This window comes from Anser brachyrhynchus, assembly GCF_964034855.1.
Source record: "Anser brachyrhynchus genome assembly, chromosome: 3".
Taxonomy (NCBI): Eukaryota; Metazoa; Chordata; class Aves; order Anseriformes; family Anatidae; genus Anser; species Anser brachyrhynchus.
In genome coordinates this window covers 19,963,537-19,982,789 of record NC_137696.1, presented here as the reverse complement: position 1 = coordinate 19,982,789, position 19,253 = coordinate 19,963,537, and the positions used below count along the sequence as shown (strand labels likewise).

General features: G+C 42.7%; 1 protein-coding gene and 1 long non-coding RNA gene across 41 annotated transcripts in view; one reads left to right on the top strand and one right to left on the bottom strand.

The window, feature by feature from the left end:
* Positions 1–6,269, bottom strand: part of NRXN1 (neurexin 1) — a 725,132-nt gene extending 718,863 nt beyond the window's left edge. For 37 of the 40 annotated variants that reach the window (XR_013948050.1, XM_080583893.1, XM_080583926.1 and 34 more), the window contains exons 1-2: positions 5,973–6,061; positions 917–2,387 (exon numbers count right to left, since the gene is read on the bottom strand). Coding sequence is in view for 39 of the 40 variants with exons in the window: in XM_080583893.1 (XP_080440019.1) it covers positions 917–1,655 (739 nt within the window). In the remaining variant the exon portion in view is untranslated. Of the gene's footprint in view, positions 1–916; positions 2,388–5,962 lie in introns of all 40 variants that reach the window. The other 3 variants (XM_080583915.1, XM_080583904.1, XM_080583905.1) reach the window with 3 other exon arrangements.
* A 7,247-nt stretch (positions 6,270–13,516) lies between these two features.
* Positions 13,517–18,759, top strand: LOC308191502. Its single transcript, XR_013948071.1, has 3 exons — positions 13,517–15,694; positions 17,414–17,468; positions 18,446–18,759. It is a non-coding gene; the product is annotated as an uncharacterized lncRNA (long non-coding RNA).
* Positions 18,760–19,253: the final 494 nt, after the last annotated feature.

The window sequence follows — 19,253 nt, the reverse complement described above, 5'->3', positions numbered from 1 at the left end:
CAATGGTACCCTTACTAGTCAAATAATAAAGAGTCCTACATGTATCTGCATTAAATGTTCACACTCCTTCCAATCACCAAAACCAATGGGCGCTGCATATGAATCATATTTTACTCAGTGATTTATTTGTAGATGGGATTCAGGAAACTGCTGTTTTTCTAAGCTGTCTTCCTTGGTATAACTACCCAGTAATTTTGTAGTCTTGGAGTATATACTTCCCCCATGCCCTTTTGTCTTCTCTCTAAGCCTGGCATTCCAAATGTCTGAATACATTGCAAAGAAGTACTGTTCACATTTGTGTAAAACTATAATCCTCTGTCTAGTCCCCCTCCTCCCCAACAACAATTTAAAGAATTCCCAAATAAATCACTGGTTTTATTCCAATGATGTAACAGAAGTAGATATCAATACAAAACAGACTCTGGGTCTCCACTACCCTACGAAAACAAACCCAGGTCACCTTTGCACTTGAACCAGTAGAATTCTCCCTGTCGCTTCCCCTGTTCCCAGAATTAATTGCCACCAGCTGCTCATTACAAGCATGCCCACCCCCTCCTTTGACTCTGGCCAAGTGTGACATCGGCCACCCCCTCCTGCCTGGGTAGCACCTGGCACCAAGGCCCTGTCCTTCCTCTGCCCAGGACAACCCCACATCACATTCTGCCGTGGGAAGACACCCAGATGAAATCCTCCTCCCATCACCCACCCTCGCAGAGAACAGAGGAGTGATGGCACCATGGTCTGCCACAGAGACACGTGGGGGGAGGAAGGCAGGGAAAAGGGGAGGCAGCAGGGAGTCACTGGGGAAGGGAGCGAGACCCACTTGTACAGATGAAACTCCATGCAGGCCTGGCCTCCTACCCGTCCCCTCCATTACGCAAAGGGGGCAGTGGGGCAAGCTGAGATGGTGTCTTACCTTCACTGCAGTCCTTCCCCCGAAAGCCTGTTTGGGAGCAGTCACAGACGGCCTGGTCGTTGAGCACTGAGCAGACGCCCCCGTTGAGGCAAACGTCCTCCCGGGCACACAGGCGGCTTTGCTCATCATCCAGCCGCACCTCCTGGCTCTCCACTGGCGATGTCTGTGTGTAGTTGACCCGCACGTCCGTTATCCAGCCCTTGAAGGGCTCCCGGTCTTTGACAGAGGAGAGTGTCAGCTTTAGTGTTGCTGACCGCAGCTCTGGCGGGAGCCCCCCTAAGAATAGGCCACTGAACACAGTCATGTCCCGCCGCTTGGACTTCACCTCCACCCACTTTGCCTCAGCCCGGTCGATGATCAGTGTGGTGTTCTTGAAGTGGCGGCGAATGACCACAGCATGCCAGAGATTATCGTTGACAGCAGTGTCAGACAGGAGAGTGGCGGGCTCAGCGCAGAAGATGGAGAAGCTGAGCTGCAGCCGCCCACCCTGGGTGAGGATGAGTTCCAGGAAGTCGCAGAAGCCCTCATCATCAAAGTAGAGCACCAGCCCACTGGAGCTGCGCGTCTTCATGTTGAAGCTCATCTCACTCTCACAGCAGGCGTTCCACTTGGGGAAGCGGGTCCACTGCCCCTCGGCCCCCGGGAACTCCAGCCCACTGCCCAACTCAGCCCAGCAGCCCAACAGCAGGGCCAGCCAGAGCAGTAGGCAGCCCCCACGCCGCACCAGTGCCGCCCCCATCCTGCGCGGCCTGGGACGGGTGAGCGGGGCGGCAGTGCCGGCGGGGGGCGGCGCTGGGGCCCCGGTGGCAGACAGGGTAAAATCTTGCCGGGCACCAGCCACGCTTGGAGGTTCAGGCACGCTCACCCCCGTCCTGGGACGGGGGGGCTGTGGGTGCCCCGCTGGATGAAGTGGGGCACCGGGAAGGGAAGGTGCCCCACCGGTCTGCCACAGGGGAGAAGGTGCTGGTGGGTTTCTTCACTGGTCAGCCAGGCTTGGCAAAAGATGTCTGGGGGTGGGTGAGTCAGCAAAAATTTTCCCCAAAGCCAACATTACCAAAGCGGGAGAAAAACCAAAACTGGTGGCAAAATCCTTTTTTCCAAGTGGATCCAGTAGCTCGCCAAGACTGCAGCAATATCCCAGTGTACATGCACCTCTTTTTACATCCTATCCACCAGCTGTAGTTTCCCAGGAAGCCAATTACCGATCCCAGTGCTGCCTCCCTAAGACGTATCCTCTTGTCAGATCACGGACTGTCTGCCATGGTGCTAGAGCAGCGTCAGCAGACGACAAGACTCATCGCTCATGGTTTCCTGAGCTGCCTCAATCCCAATGGGGTTGAAACCCAGAAGCTGTCAAACAGCCGAGTGGCTACTTGACTTGCAAAGCCTGACAGCTCCTCTTCTGCTCGCTTGCAAAAGGCCAAGACTAAGATCCAGGGGGGTGAATTCCTCTGTTGTTTTTGTTTCTAATCTGCAAGGAATTGAAACAGAATAATAAGAAATGATGACTAATAATGTATTAAATCATAAGTTGATCAATAGTGTACATTTGTGATTAATTTTTTATTTGAACTGCTGTTCAACGTTAGGAAAATGAACTGCTGCTGCTGTAATTTTGGAGTTACTGAGAAATCATAATAACGTGCAGTGCTAAACTTAAATCTTAAGTATATGCTTACACTAGATTGCATTTTTATGGAATAATCTATATGTAAACTACTTACCATTCCAAAACTTTGAAATATTTTAGTAGCATATTTTATTATTACAATACTGATGTTCAAAAGAAAAGGTTCCTGAAGAGATTTTATTTATCCTGCTATTTGGTTTAATTTATTTATAGAAATAGCTGCACCTGTGAAGCTATAGGGTCCTATTAATGCAGATGATGGTACCAAGCCTGGTTCTAGTTCATTCTACTACAGCTCAAAAACATATAAAGTGGACTGAGCTCCCAGCAGGAACTGGCAGGTTTCGCCGTATGTGGCACACCTACTGGTTTATTTTCATGGGGTGTGGAAAGAATTGCAACGGTTTCTTAGAAGTCTTTTTGAAAATTTCAAACCACATTTTTCCCTGCCACCTGGTTTCTTTTGCTGCTGATATTCTCTGTTATGGCAGGGAAAATCCAATTCAAGACAGCTCTGATGTTGACATTATTCACAATGCAGATCAGCTAATCCCAGGTGTTAGTCTTCTGAAATGGGTTGCAGCATTTTATGTATGTTTACTCAGTTGCCCTTATTTAAAAGGACACTCCGTTTTAAAAATCATATATATGCCACAGTTCACTCTCTTCCTCTGAAGAGGTCTCTGCATTCAAAGCATTTCAGCAGAGAGGCTCCCCTCTCTATTTTTCTCCCCCAAGCCGCGGTATCTTTTCTGGAAGGTATGTATTAGCAGATCTCTCCTGATGGAGGAGTGGATCTCCGACACCTCCCCCACCCACTGCTTCCCCTTCACCTCCCTCCCACTTCTTAGCCAGCAGCACTTAGGCAGAATATCACATCCAGAACGGCTGCCAAGCCCTTTGCTGGGCTGGTGGGGGAGGGCGGGAGGGCAGGGACGAGCCTGGCAGAGCAAAAACCTGCTCGAAAACAGGCACACACCTCAGCTGCCTGCACCTGACACGTTCGGAGCCGCTAAGTCACCTCCTACTCTCTCTTTATATTTAATTTCATTCCTCTAAATGTCAACACGTTTATTTTTATTATTTGTCACATGCGAGGCGGCAAGAGCAGCGAAAGGAAAGCAAGAACCACCCCCCCCCCCCAAAACTTCACGGGCAGAGCCCAGCCGTGCCAACCAGCACCGGGCAGCACCGTGCACTGCAGGGCATCAGAGAAACCCAGGTTTTCCACCTCTCGACATCAAATATCCGGCAGCTCCTCCGAAAAACGCGGTGCCCACCAGGGCCCGTCGAGGGAACCGGGCTACCCGCGGCCTCCCCCCAGGCCCACCCTCGCTCATCCAGAGCCACCCGGCTGCCGGTGGCCGCCGTCGGGGTGCCGGGGGCTGGCGGCACAGCACCGCGCCGCCGCTCCGCAGCAGGCACCGCTCCGGGCTTCAGCACCCGGAACAGCTCCGCCCTACGCGGCCCCGACGGGGCGGCGGCACCCGGGGGCTCCGCACCGGCCCCCGCCCCGCAGCCTCCGCACCGACAGGGGGACGTGAGTGCCGGGGGGGGGGGGGGGGGTGGCCGCACACGAGTGGGTGCACCGGAGGAGGGGAGGGGGAAGGAGGGCGGCCGCGGGTACCCGCTGCGGCGGAGGGAAAGCCGGCGGAGCGGGAGGGGGTGTGGGGTGCGATGGGATGCGGCGGGGCGGGTCCTGGGGGGCACACGGCGTGCGCGGACGGGTTGCCGGCGTGGGAAATGGCTTGGCGGTGTGCATCTCGGGGGGTTAAGGCCCGGGGAAGAGGCGAGGGATGCACAGCCCGGAGGGGGCGGGGGAGGGAGGGGGGAGCGGAAAGGTTAGCGGGGATCTGGGCGCCCCAGGGGGGAAGACGGGTGGGGAGCGCATGCGGCAGAGGCCGGGGGCGCCAGGTGAGCGGGGCGGCGCGGCTCCCTGCGCGCACGGTGCCTGCGCGGGGGAGCACGGAGGGAAGAGGCAAAGGTGCGAGTGCGGCTGCGGAGCACGGCAGGAGGGTGGCAGAAGGCTGTGGTGTGCGCCGGGAGGGGAGCCAGGCAGGAACGCGCGCGCGGGCGTGCGCGTGTGAGTGTGTGCGCGCCCGCCGTGCGTGCCAGAGCGATCCCTACAGGTGTCCGCGGAGAGCCGCCGAGCGGGGATCCCACCTCGAGAGCATCCCTGCCCGCTGCCTGCCTCTGTCTGCGGCGCGCCTGCCTTCCCCTCTCACTCACACGCAGAGCACCAGCAAGAGAGAGAAAGAGGAAAAAAAAAAAAAAATCACAAGAGAGACAAAGAGGGAATGGAAGAAAGAAAGGAAGAAAAAAAAAAAAGGAAGGAAAAAAATGGAAAGATTGAAAAGCAAAGAGAAAAGACCCAAGGAAAAAAAAATAACAATTGCCTATTTATTACTGCTGATATAATTTACACACACTGTCAATAAACAGCACTGTCTTGTCTAGTCATTTCCAAAGCAGAGGGACACTCATTCTCAAAGGAGGACAATTTTTTTAAGATATATATATGTCTCAAATGGGGTCTAAATTACCAGATATCCCTCCCGGTGATGTACGTATGTATACACATGTGAGAAATCCACACAAATCAACATAAATGTAGCTATTGCATCCAGTGCCTCACCAGTCAATTAATATGCTTCCCCAACCCCCCTACAACCATTTTTTCTTTAAAAATTATGATTTAGTCACAGGTGCCCCGATTGAGCCTTTTCAAATTAGAAAGAGAGAGAGAGACACCCATAGGTCAATAAATCCTTAATAAATGCCAGGTCGGTTGGCATGCACAATCCTTGGCAGAATCCTTATTGTATAAAATACACGGCATTGTCTCTGGGTGCGGGGAAGACCAGAGAGTTCACAAATTACCGGATGAAATAAAAGGATCTGAAAAACAACCTTGCTGCAGCCAAAGGGAGAAGCGCTCTAATTCAAAAGCAGACTTAACAGCCTCATTAATCTTTTCCCTTCATTTCTACGTAATTTCTAGAATCAAATTCTTTCCTTGGCGGCTGGAATGATCGATTTTGCTACCTTTCCAGCCTGCAAACGTATTTATTTTAATACGTTCATGATATAATTTCCACTCCCTCAAAAATGCATACCATCAGCAGGAACCTGAACAGTTCCAAACACATATCAAGGAAGCCGGCTGCCTTCATTCTTCTGGCTCACAATAGAAAATGTCCCAAATTATCCATGCACTTCCTGCACAAGCCCCTCGCCTTTTCCAGGCTGCCGCCGAGAAATAACAATCATATTGCGATATTCATTCCCGTCGCTGCCCCGTATTCGCATTTCACCGAAGCATCTCACGCCAGGGAAAACATGCAGCAGATCGATTTTATTCCTTAAGCCTCGCAGATCCCACCCCCCACCCGCTTTTGCAAGGGATAATAAATTACCGCATCCAACCTTTAACTTCTCCCTCCGCTCCACCATCTCTTCTCCCCGCCATCTACCTCTCCACAACGCCGCATGCAAACCCACCAGCCTCTCGCGCCTCCTCCTCCTCCTCCTCCTCCTCCTCCTCCTCTTCCTCCTCCTCCTCCGCCGCCGCCGGCTCCGTAAAGCGGGGCTCGTCCTCCTCGCCGCCGCTCCGCCTTTACCTGCGCGGCGTGCCGCGGGCCGGGGAAGGCGCGGCCAGCCGGGGGCTGCCTCTGCCGCTTGCCGACGGAGCGGGCGATGCTGCGGGTGCGCGGCGGCGGCGGCGGCGGGTGGGGGCGGCCGCCGGGAGCGGGGGGCGGTTCCGCCGCGTGACGCCGCCGCGCCCGTCTGCCCGCCGGGGGCGGTGCCGCGGTCGCTGCAGACCCCCCAAAAATCCCTACATCCCCTCGCAAAAAGGCCCGCTCGGCACCGCCGCCCCTCAGGGCCACGCCGCCGCAGAGGGGCACGGCCCAGGGAGGGGTCGCCTCTGCCGGTCTGGAGGGCTGGGGAGGGGAGGGCAGGCATGGGCAACGGGGGTGGGTGGGGGAGCCTCGGTCCTTCTCCTGAGTGAGGCTGGGGGCAGCGATTTCCTTTGCGTGCCGTGGCAGAGGTGCCCACCGTGCCCCATCTCTCCCCCCTGCAGATGTGGCTTCCTTGCCACCTCCCCAGCCAAGCCACTTCTTTGTGTGGGGCGATGGGGGCCTTCCATTGTTTCCACATGTGAAGCTTGCAGGAGTCTGCAAAGGCTGTGGGAATATGAAAGTACGGTCTTCCGACAACATTTTACCTTTTGGACCACAGGAAAAGTCTTTTGGAAAGCCAGCAATCTCTCTGATGTAGTTTTAAACCCATCTCAATGCATGCTGCCTCCCCACGCTTGCAAACTATTCAGGAAATTTAATGCTTCTTAAGATTGTTTTTATCTGCCTGGAAGCTAGTTGGTCATACCAAACGTACTCATTTTTTTCTAGATGGCAGCCTTCAAGCTTTGTACTCAGGGGCATACACAAAGACGACGATTGTGATCTGTTTGTAGCGTTTGCCAAGGTCCTGGCAGCTCTTGAAAATATGGGCTATGCTTGTTAAACTGAAAGAGTCACAAGGGCACTCCAGCATTAGGCATCCCAGAATCCCTTGAGAGTGGTGTGTGCAGCCATACTTGGTGTTTTCTGGGCTGAAAACAGCCATTAACAATTTAGTTTTGAACTGAAACTTCAGAAGTAAATGTAAAAAAAAAAAACAACCCTTGTTCTCCCACCTCAGTCCCAGAGAAGTTAGCCTTATGATTTCTTTTATTTTTTTTAATGAAACAGGCATTCTCCCATATGACAAGTTTGATGAAGTAACCAAGCAACATGTTAAGGAACAAGAATAAAAACTTGCTAGATGTGCAATGTATCTGCAGTACATACAGCATAATCAGACTTCCTTTTTATTCAGCCAGATGATATCCATATCCACTTATTTTTAAATATAGAGTGAGAATTTCTCTTGACAATTCTAGTAACTTGACCTATGTGAACAGAGCAAGGAGCAAATATCTCCTGCTATGAAAAGCATATAAATTGTAGGCTTCAATATAACAAAAAGACACATTTTTAAAGGAGCAAAATTGTAACCTGATATGTTAGTACTTATATATTATGTAAAAAAATAGTGTTTTCTAACTGCCGCCTAATTTTTATTTAGCTCATGGTGAACACATAATAAAGCAGCACATGCTCTTTGATAGGCAATGTCAAAACCAAAGCCCAGTCCATGTTGGCAGTCAGTTATCTGCATAGATGTGCTGGCACAGGTGGAGGTTTCTTCCACCTTCAAACAGGGGGACAGATCAGTTGTGCCACCTGTAGCCAGAGGATGTTCATATTTCTCTAAATCTGTAGCAAGAAGCTTGCCACAGTGGGAGAATATATGGGAAGAGCCTACAAAGAAAGAAAGTGATGAGACATTAAGTGAGCTGGGAAGATACAGGGAGATGTTGGGAGATTTCCTTAATTTAATGGTGGTTTTGGTTGAGTTTTAGAAAAAAAAATGTATTACTTTTGGCATTCTCAGCAATTGTTGCAGCATGTGGTGTAATAGTTGATTCATTCTGAAGCAGCACAAAAATAAATAAAAATAAAAATAAAAATAAAAATAAAAATAAAAATAAAAATAAAAATAAAAATAAAAATAAAAATAAAAATAAAAATAAAAATAAAATAAAGAAGAAATGTGAATCCCAAACCATCTCTCTTTACAGGTCTCTCAGTTTGACAAGTGTATGGAATATCTTGTAAGAAGCACATGGCCTTACAGAAACCTGACTTTCTACTGCATAAAATAGTGTTGTGTGTTACACCAAAATATTTATAGATTTTGAACAGTAAAGAGATAACAGCAGTAATGATATTCTTGGAAACAACCCAATCATATATGCTGTCAAAGGGAATGTAGTACATTATACAACTTGCAAGTTTGAGATCTTTTGGGTGGATGTATATTGTCAGAACAAAGTGCCTTTGAGTCATTAAAAGGTACATATGTGAAATTGTCCAACAGTTGTGATTTTAAATAAGAGATTTGTTGGCAAGTTGAAGTGAATGCTGGAGCTGTCTTTTAGGCATGTACATGCAATTGGCATGGCTGTCAGAGCTAATAAGAAGTAAGCACACAGTCAAGGAGGTGCATAAGGAATATGGATCATTCTGCTGAGAAAACAAACAAATAAACAAAAAAGCCCACAAGAATTAAAATCAAACTAAAAGTCTTTCTGGAGAACATTGGTTATCTAGGTAGGCGTGAGAAAGATATGAGGAGGGAGAAAGTTATTTCTGTGACAGAGACAGCAGGAATTGTTTTAAAGATTTTAGAGAGAGAAAATCTGTTTCTTTGCTGGAGTGGTCCAGGGTAACATTCAATAAACAGGGCAGTTAGGTTTTGGGGATACCTCAAAGTTCTGCTGTGGTTATAAGCATTCCACATTTCTGATGTCCTTCCCTTTTCTGGAACTACTATCAGTAATCTTTCTATAAAAAAATAAATCTTTGAGAAGAGCTTCAGGCCCAATACAAAGCTGACCCATTGCCTATTTGAATACAAGTTCTCATAGAAGACATTCAGCAACTTTTTTCTTTTTTTTTAATGATTCATTGGTATCTTTTGAAGTTGGTCTAGAGTGGAAAACAGACAAAACACAGACCGGTATAGCAGAACTAGTATCTGTATCTGTATACAGCCAGTGAAGTTTAAAGAAATATGAGGAAAGAAAGACATAATTTCTGCATATTAATTGCTACATTACTGGTCAGTCTCAGGTGTGGGTGAAGAAAGTATGGGTAGATCTAAAGTAAGAAGAAAGTAAAAGATACGTGTAATGAAATACTTGAAAATCTTGAACTAAAAGAGAGAGACAAAACTATACAATTCAACAAAACAAATTGCAGCACATAATCAAATACAGTACTGGAGGTATTTGATTCCGGTGTATGACTGAATTCAGGAAAGAGAACCAAGAAACAACTAACTACGCGTGAATTGAATTTGATAGTTTCTCTGGAAAATGCATATTTGGAGCTTGCTTATGCCTAACTTTGGAGGATCAAGATTTTAAAATCTTGCTTGAAACCAATTCTGAAAAATAATAAAGTAAAAGAGCATACTTATGAGGATTTAAAATATTTATTGACCTTATACCCAGTGCATTTAATGCCAGTGCATTTAATGATACTTCCAAGTCTTCTGCTATTTCAGAAGGTGTCACTTGTGTTTAGTGATCTAATATTCCAACTGAGAAAATTGGAGAATCATTTATCATTGGAGAATCTTTATATGTGGCTTTGGGACTATAAAAGTAGTTTTGTCCAAAGAAAGTCTAACATGTCCAAAGAAATCTAACATGATTAGAAAATTTGTAGGCATGTTGTTAATCAGAAGATATTTGTGGACTTGGTAAGTTCAAAATCTCAGTTAACCACAAACCATTTCAAGACTTACACATTTTTCTGAACATCACTGCTTTCTTATGTTTACTGTAATAGCAAAAACTTAACATGAAGCATATTCAAGAGAATATAACAGTAACAAGTAACATCTTGATGAAAATCCCCATTTGATCCTCAAGGTAAATATAAATGCCATTTTTCTTGGCATGGTAGCTTCATTGCAGAGAACTGTTTAAAGCTGTAAGAAAAATAGACTTGTGCAAACCATAAGTATCAATGGTATCTATATCTATAAAATGTGAAATATTGAATTGGAAGTTTTTTGGTATTTGCATATCCAACCTGTGAGGGTTTTTTCATGAAATGAGAGGAAAACTGAGTGTGAAGATAATTGTATTAGTACAACATAATCATCATGGAGGAAAATGCAGTGTAAAGAACAAAGGAGCTACCAGGACTTTAATTTTCCATAAAGTGCATTTAAAAAGAAAACTAGTTACAAAAACATCATGAAGTTTGATGGCTCTAAAACTCAAACCTGAAGATATCACATACTTTTGCACATAACAGATACTTTTGCACATAACAGTTCTAACTCCCTCCTTGCACAAGGGTTGATGGACACAACAGTACACATCACCAGGAGAAATCTGTAATGAAAGACCCCATATTAGCTCTTATGAGCGGTACAGAAAGTCATTTTTCAGATAGTCCTGTTGATGAATCTTGAGTAGGTTCTAGAATAGATTATGATACAATACAAGTGGCAATGGTTTTCTCACTGAAGCTCCATGAAGAAAGTCAAAGTGGTGTAAAACATCCTTCTCACTATATACATTTGGATTTGACAACCACTATAAATCAACTGGGAAAAGCATGGTAAAACAGAGAACAGTGGTAAGTCCACTGGCTTCTAAAGCATATTTAGTTTGATATTAATTGTTAATGAGAAGGTTGTTATAGAAGAAGTTTTTTTACGGAACAGCTTGTTAAGGTTGATGTGAAATTGTCTCAAGAGGTTAGTCTCAAAAATGCAGAGATTGGTAAGGTTGATGTGAAATTGTCTCAAGAGGCTAGTCTCAAAAATGCAGAGATCAAAAATTACTAATTTTAAAAGTATCCCCTATGTTCAGGTCTCAAAAAAAAAAAAAAAGCTTTTTTTATTTTTTATTTATTTTTTTTTAATCTGTGAATATTATGTGGTAACATGAAATAACATATCAAATATTTATGCGTGGTGACAGCTACATCTCAAGGACTTCCATGACAGGCTTGAATTTAGAAATAATACATGTAAACACCATGCAATTATAGGACAGGACAGGACAGGACAGGACAGGACAGCATAGCATAGCATTAGAATGGAATGGAATGGAATGGAATGGAATGGAATGGAATGGAATGGAATGGAATGGAATGGAATGGAATGGAATGGAATGGAATGGAATAGAATAGAATAGAATAGAATAGAATAGAATAGAATAGAATAGAATAGAATAGAATAGAATAGAATAGAATAGAATAGAATAGAATAGAATAGAATAGAATAGTTCAGTTGGAATGGATCTACAAAGATCATCAAGTCCAACTGCCTGACCACTTCAGTGCTAACCAAAAGATAAAACATATTATTAATGTCACCTCGCTATGAAGCCCATTCCAGTGTTTGACCATGCTCATTATAAAGAATATTTTCCTAATATCCAGCCTAAATCTCCCTGGCACAGCTTTGTGCTGTTCCCACAACTCCTATTACTGATTACTGGGGGAAGGGATTAGCACCTCTCTCTCCCTTTCCCCACTTCTGGAGGGAGGTGCCAATTAATGCTTTTGATTGCAAAAATTTAAGAAAATAAATGATTTTTGAACAGGTGAGTCTTCTTTAGTTCAAATGTTTGCTTTTTATGTCTTTATAACAGCTTTTAAGAAGTAAAGCATAGGCAACCCCTTAGAAAAGAAGAATTGAAGAGAACAACAATCTTTTGCATGTTGTCATTAAGTGGACAGTGTCCACTAAGTACTTCGAAGCTTATTTCGTCTGTAACATTCTGTGGAATCATATGCTTGAAAGAAATCTTTAAGAAATCCCACAGCAAACAGAACTGGGATTAATTTGAATCTGAGAATATTTTAAACCCCAAAATACTTTGCTTAATATTACTTTCAAAACTCTTAATATTTAACAGTCTTTTATAAATGTTACTCATAATTTCTCATAATTCCTTTTTAAGTCTGACTAAATTCTGACTCATATGTAACCAATGTAATTAACGTTAAATTTTTAAGTGTCATTTGTGTGTCATTTTTATAAATTTTCATGAAATCCATTCATCATCACCAGTCTTCACCTCATCATCCTCTTTCCTAGGATGGCAGGAGCTGCCTAGATAAAACAAGAAGCTCTTTTCCAAAGACCTTGCAAATTGAAAAACAATGTATAACAAGTCTATAAGGCTGGCAGAATGACAGGATATTCTAGTGTGAATTATCTGTGTGCCCAAATCATAGATGTAGTATGCAAATTAGTAGAAGCAATCAAAGAAATTGCATCTTGCACAGCTGCAGGATTGGATCTTACTTGGGAACTTCCCTTGAAGGTGCTGAGTGCCCTCAGTTCCCACTACCCGCTAATGTGGGCTGAGGGTACTAGGAAGAACTTATCCCATTTTGAATCAAGCCCTTTGATAGCTTCAAGAAAATCTCTGATTATAATAATTTGTTTTATAATGTGTCACTCTACACTTATGAAAAATGAGTATACTTGCTATAATTCAAGTATTCTACACATACTTAGCTCTACTAAAAGTGTGCCAAGTATACTAAAAATACATTACTTTTCATAAGGGTATAATTTCCTAGTAATCAGAAGATATCCTCTGATTCAAAAATTGCTGTAATTGTTAATGTTGGTGAAAATTACTAAGGCATCAAAGCAGAGGAATATTTGTGGTATGAAGCTGCAGATAGGTAGTTGAGATCATCAACGTTTAAACCGTAAATGATGAACCTGCTTAAGAGATTCACTAAGGGAATACCACAGTGTGTCAGATGGCTAGCATTTTTACCCTTCAGGACAGTTTTATTGTTGAGATGCCTTTCACTAAGGGATGTGAGAGTTGCCTTTCCAAGAAATTGCAGTAGTAATTACTATTAGTTTAAAAGCTTCATTCAGTTTATTTTTGTTTAGTCCCCACAATCGGTCTTGAGAGTCCAGTGTTATCTTAGCTCTAATAGTTCAGGTGTTTCTAAGATAGTGCAGAAGAAAGTAGTAGACTAGAGGAGGCAAACAAAGGTCCAATAACATTCCAAGGCCCAAATGAAAGACAAACTGAAAATCATCAGAGAAGACAGTTAGAGAGAATACAGTCACTGTAGTCGAAGTGGTTAGAAAAAAGCGAGCAACCAAAGTTACAAAAGAAAACGTTATTGTGGGAAATCAAGAACAGGATGAAGGAGGGGTGAGGAGCAAGAAATAAACAACAATAATTAAAAGACAAGTAGAAACTAGGTACAAGGAAACAAATCAAAGTTGCCTGATGATGGAGCATTTTGCCTGGGGTCAGAAAAGAAATAATGAGGTATAGGACAAATCGTAAATACCTGGGCATCTTATGCCATGGGGGTCGACAAGCCCTTTGGTTGGTGATGAAATCGGACTCCTGATGATGAAGCCATGAGGAATGTAAACAAATTAGAAGGAACAAAGAAGGGTGATTCAGGAGAGGCCTTGCCTTCTCAAATTGCTTGTTCTCCAACTGTTAAGACATGGAAGTTGCTAAATGTTTGCTGTTGCCGGGCAAAGTTGTTAACCAATGAATAGTTAGTGGAAAAGTACCACTTGTAGAGCTAATGGTATAAGCAGGAAGCCTGTCCTCAAAAAAGGTAGAAGGAGTTACTGATCCTAAAAGAAACTCTGGTATCCCTGTGGTCATTACGCCACAATCACCCACTAAACCATCTATAAACACCACGTCCAAACTTTCCTTAAACACCCCCAGGGACAGTGACTCCACCACCTTCCTGGGTAACCTGTTCCAATGCCTGACTACTCTTTCTGAGAAGAAATGTCCCCTAATTTCCAACCTGAACTTCCCCTCGCACAACTTGAGGACATTCCCTCTAGCCCTATCACTGGTTATCTGGGAGAAGAGGCCAACCCCCAGCTCCCCACAACTTCATTTCAGGTAGCTGTAGAGAGCAATAAGGTCTCCCCTGAGCCTTCTCTTCTCCAGACTAAACAACTCCAGTTCCCTCAGCTGCTCCGCACAGGACTTGCGTTCCAGGCCTTTCACCAGCTGCATAGCCCTTCTCTGGACACACTCCAGGGCCTCAATGTCCTTCTTGTAGTGAGGGGCCCAAAGCTGAACACAGTACTCGAGGTGTGGCCTCACCAGAGCAGAATACAATGGGACAATCACCTCCCTGCTCCTGCTGGCTATACTATTCCTGACACAAGCCAGGATGCCATTGGCCTTCTTGGCCACCTGGGCACACTGATGGTTCATGTTCAGGCAAGCGTCAGCCAACACCCCCAGATCCTTTTGAGCCACTCTGTCCCAAGCCTGTAGCGCTGCATGAGGTTGTTGTGGCGGAAATGAAGAACACGCCACTTGACCATGTTGAACCTCATCCCATTGGCCTCTGCCCGTCGATCCAACCTGTCCAGGTCCCTCTGCAGGGCCTTCCTACCCTCCGGCAGATCGACACTTCCCCCCAACTTGGTGTCATCTGCAAACTTACTGAGGGTGCACTCAATTCCCTCATCCAAATCATCAATAAAGATATTAAAGAGGATGGGCCCTAACATCGACCCCTGGGGAACACCACTGGTGACCAGTCACCAGCTGGATTTCACTCCATTCACCACCACTCTCTGGGCCCGGCCATCCAGCCAATTTTTGACCCAGCAAAGAGTGTACCTGCCCAAGCCATGGGCTGCCAGCTTCTCCAGGAGAGTATCATGGGAGACCATGTCAAAGGCTTTGCTGAAGTCTAGGTAGACTATGTCAACAGGTGTTCACTCATCCACCAGGCAGGTCACCCAATCATAGAAGAAGATGAGGTTTTGATGACTTGATGTTTTTGGTCTGACCTCCTAGGCAATCAGTGCTGAACATGTTAATACAACCAATTGTTAGTAGCATTCAAACACTTTGGCTCTAGCTCCATAGTTCCTTCTAGTGCCACCTGTAAACACCAAAACAAGCTAGAATCCAGGACAGACTGTTTTCTTAATCGAGTAAATTACTCCTTCTATGCAATATGAATATTCAAAGTTTTCTGCAGGATCTGGAATGTTTTTGTCTCTCACAAAGAAACATGCTTCTCTGATGGAAGGATGTATATTGTAGTTGTGTTCTTAACACTGACAAGTTACTGTTTGCTTCATGTAATCTTTGATCTATACTCTGTTTTTTCTGTTGCTGTTTCAACTGTTTGCCTTGCTCTGCCATACTCAATTCGGAGTTGTTTTTTGGTCTTGCTCTTTATCTGATTCTTTCCAGCCATTTTGTGACCACAATTTGTGTTGACTACTGCTTTTGATTTCGGGGTGCATTTGTGCAGTTACCAACGCAATAGGAAAAACAGAAATTTCACACAGACTTATATAGTGGCAGTAAAAAAAGTCAAATAATTGTTTATTTTAGACAACAGAATCAAGTTCTCTGATGTATTCAGTAAACTCTTTTTTTTTAAAATCAATATTTTATCATTCCATAGCCAGATAACCCAATCTGCACAACCCAATCATTTGAAGAAAGTGTTAACGATACAGATTGAACTGTGAGTACTCCTTTGTAATTATTCTCTAGTATGTGATATGCTGTTTTTCTGTGATGTGTATTCATATTTTCTCAATGTTGTATTCATTTGTTTTGAGTTCTTTATACATCCTCTCAGCCACAAACTTCTTTGGATATACTGACCAATGGAAAACGTGTCTTCATCTACTTACTGTGTTTATTTCAGGTTATTTCAACATATGTAGAAGCATTTAACTTGACAAATGGTAAAAAATATGAAGTAATAACAATATTGTGCTTTTACTTTAAAGATTTATGGGCTGTATCACATTCAATTATTGCTAAGGCAAATTGGAAACTTGAAATTACTCCACAACCTGCCTACAAGATATTGTTTAGTTTGAGTTCTTTATTTATCATATAAGCATATAGCAATGTCTTCCAAGTGGATGGATCATTAGTAATTGCCAATTTTAAAGTATTGTTGGGTCAGAAAAAATAGTTATGGTCCTGCAGACAGTGAAATTACCTTAGTTATGTTAGTTATAGACAAAAGATTTGGGCTGGTATGCCTCAAAGCTTTGATCCTATAATTTAGCTAACGAAGGACTCCAGTAGGATTTCCCTTCTGATTCTAAGAGTTTATATTGATTCTTAGGCATTCAATGACTTAATGCCACAAGCAGAGAAGCACACAGATTTTCCTGATGTTTGCAGTTTTCAGGATGTTAAAATTATGCAAATTGATCATGGTTTGCCCAAAAATCAAATTAGCGTTGTGCACCTGTAGCAAGCATAATATGTTCATTTCAATGAAACTATGAACATTCAGCACATTTTTACCTCATTAGCACTCCAGGGGTAGCACTGACTTAATTCTTTCACATTGAAAGCTCTTTAGTTGCTACCTGTAGACATTCTATGATTGTCCATAAAGCACATTTGTAAAAAAAACAAACATAATTTTTATGAAAAGTATTGAGAAGTCAGCATAATGATTCATTCCTTTATAGAGTGAATTACTCTGCTCAGTGTGTAAAGCCTTTGGCAGTCTAATTTTGTGGGGCATAAAAAGAAATGCCACTCCCAGAACTGAGCTGCCTGGCTTTGTAACACTTTGGATTTAGAAGCAGATACTTCCTATTTGGGATAGAGAGTTCATAGAACACATGTTCTGACCATATAAAGCTGCATTTAAAGGAAAGGAAGACTGAGATGAAAACTTAGGAAGAGCATAATCTAAACACCACATAAGTAAATGAACCTCACTGTGACATGGTTCGGAATGAAAGAGAGGAATGTAAAATCCCATCTATTAGTGTCTTTCTCTTGGTTTAAGAGAGGTTTATTGTTGAATGAAGAAAGTAAGCTTCAAGTCTCCGCAAAGTGGTAATCACTTTGATATGAGGCATAAAAATGGTTATAATTGTACTTTGTTCCAAAAATATTTTTTTTCTCATACAGTTGAATTAAAAAAGATAAAAATTTGCACAGTGATCTTAAGTTCCCTGTTACACTTTGGAAAAGCCTTGTTTTGAAAGATCTCATGTAATTGCCCTTGAATTGTCTTGTTAGATGAGCAATAATCCTCCAGTTTAGTTTTTGTTTCCTTTTAATTGATTTACTAAAACATTTTACTTTCTATTAATAAAGTTTTTTTCCATGTTCTCCTTTTTCCTAGGTTTAACTTTGTTTACTTTTAAAATAGATTTTTTTTTGTATTTTAATGTTTTGTCTGATTGTTTTTTGTTTTTCACAGTATGCTTTGCTGAACCTTCACCTAAGTCCACAGATGTCCACATAGATGCTAATAGGTACTTTTGAATAACATATGAACTTTTCCTTCATTTGAATATGCACAAATCTATTGGTAAAATATTTTGAAATTCAAATATAAACATAACAGAGGATATAAGCACATTAAGCACTTCAACTGAGCATAATATCGAGTTGTGTTAACAATTTTCTCCCTCATTATGTTAACTATCAATTTAGGTGACAAACCTGAGAAAATTATTAACCTACAGCTAAAGATACTTTCTCAATTTGCTGTTCAGAAAAGCTGGCTATCTTTTGGGGATGTATAAAGAATTTATTGGAGAGCAATACTGGCTAATAACATAATGCCACTATATATAATACTGTATGGCCTCATCCAGAAAGTTTGCTGAAGTGTTTGGCAACCCTTTTCAAAAACAATATTGCCAAATTTCAGAACAGGTTCTGGAATAGGAGAGGAGAATTGATGAGAAAGCTGGAATATTATAAGGTCTCTTATTAATAAGTGAAAAGACCAAAGTTTTCTTTGTGAAGAAGAGTCATATGAATGAGCATTTAAAAAACAAACACCCCCATCAAAAAAACTCAGACGTACAGGTTAGTGTAAAGGATAATAGATTTGAAGCTATTATTCCATGTCTTGTGAGAAAGATATTAAGAGAAACTGAAAGAAAGCTGATTCAAATCTGTATGGGGATATTCCTTTTTATCAAGTATATAATTAAACCATGAAACACATTTGTACTGGTTGCTACTGAGGCCAAAAACTAAGCAAAATTTGAAAAATATTTTAATATTTATATAATAATGAAGAATATACAAAAGGTTGATAATGGTGACTACCAAAAGATTTTCAAGGACTGGTAAACTTCAAGATTCAACCACATCCTTAGAAGCTTTATTAGTATGATTATCTGCCTTAGCTTTGTTGCGCAATTTTCTCTTAAAGCATCTCAACCTGTTGTGATAGACAGCCTGCTGAATTGAAAGGACTTTGTTTCTGTTTGAGTAGGGAATTGAGAAGAGCTTTTCCATCCCAAGCTAGACCGTGAGTGCATCTTCTACTTCCTTCAGTAGGTTTACTTTCTTTTCGATATATTTGTATGTTGCTTCACCATTTTGTATTTAGATGTATACTTGTTCTGCTCACACAAGAGTTGTCCAGCTGTGTGCCAGCTGTTGTTAGCACAGCACTGTTTCTGAGCTAGTGAACCTTTCTGAGGATTTTTTTTTTTTCCTCAACAAATGTTACAAGGGCTCTTAATCAGCAGCAGATTCTTTGCTGTGTGATGACATCCTTTTCTCTGATATCTCATTCTTCTGTAGCTGAACACGGACATTTAGTGACCTGTGCAGCAAACGAATATAGCCTATTTAAATTTATTAGGTGTCCATAAGCAGAAGTGGTTTTGAACACGGTAATTCATTATTTTATTCATCAAATCAGGTGTTTGCAAATAGTATATCATGTTGATTCCGTACCACTTTTTTTTTCAAACCTGTGGTGTTTTTATTACTCAAGCTGGTCACATGAATATTTTTCACAAACAAAAATATACTGATTTGAGTGCTATTGTGAAGAAAGTGAAAATAGTTGTGAACATCAATAAAACTGAATTCAGGAATGATGTTTTAAAATACATATTCATAGTTGCATATACTGCCTGCAGTATTCATTCAGCTCTGCTCATAGTAAACAATTAAGGGATTTGGGGAAAAACTTCTGATATGGTATGTTTTTTACTTACATAATTAGGAACAGACAGCTACTGTTTGGAGTAACAGAGCTTAAAGATTATGAATACATTCTTCTCGCTTCT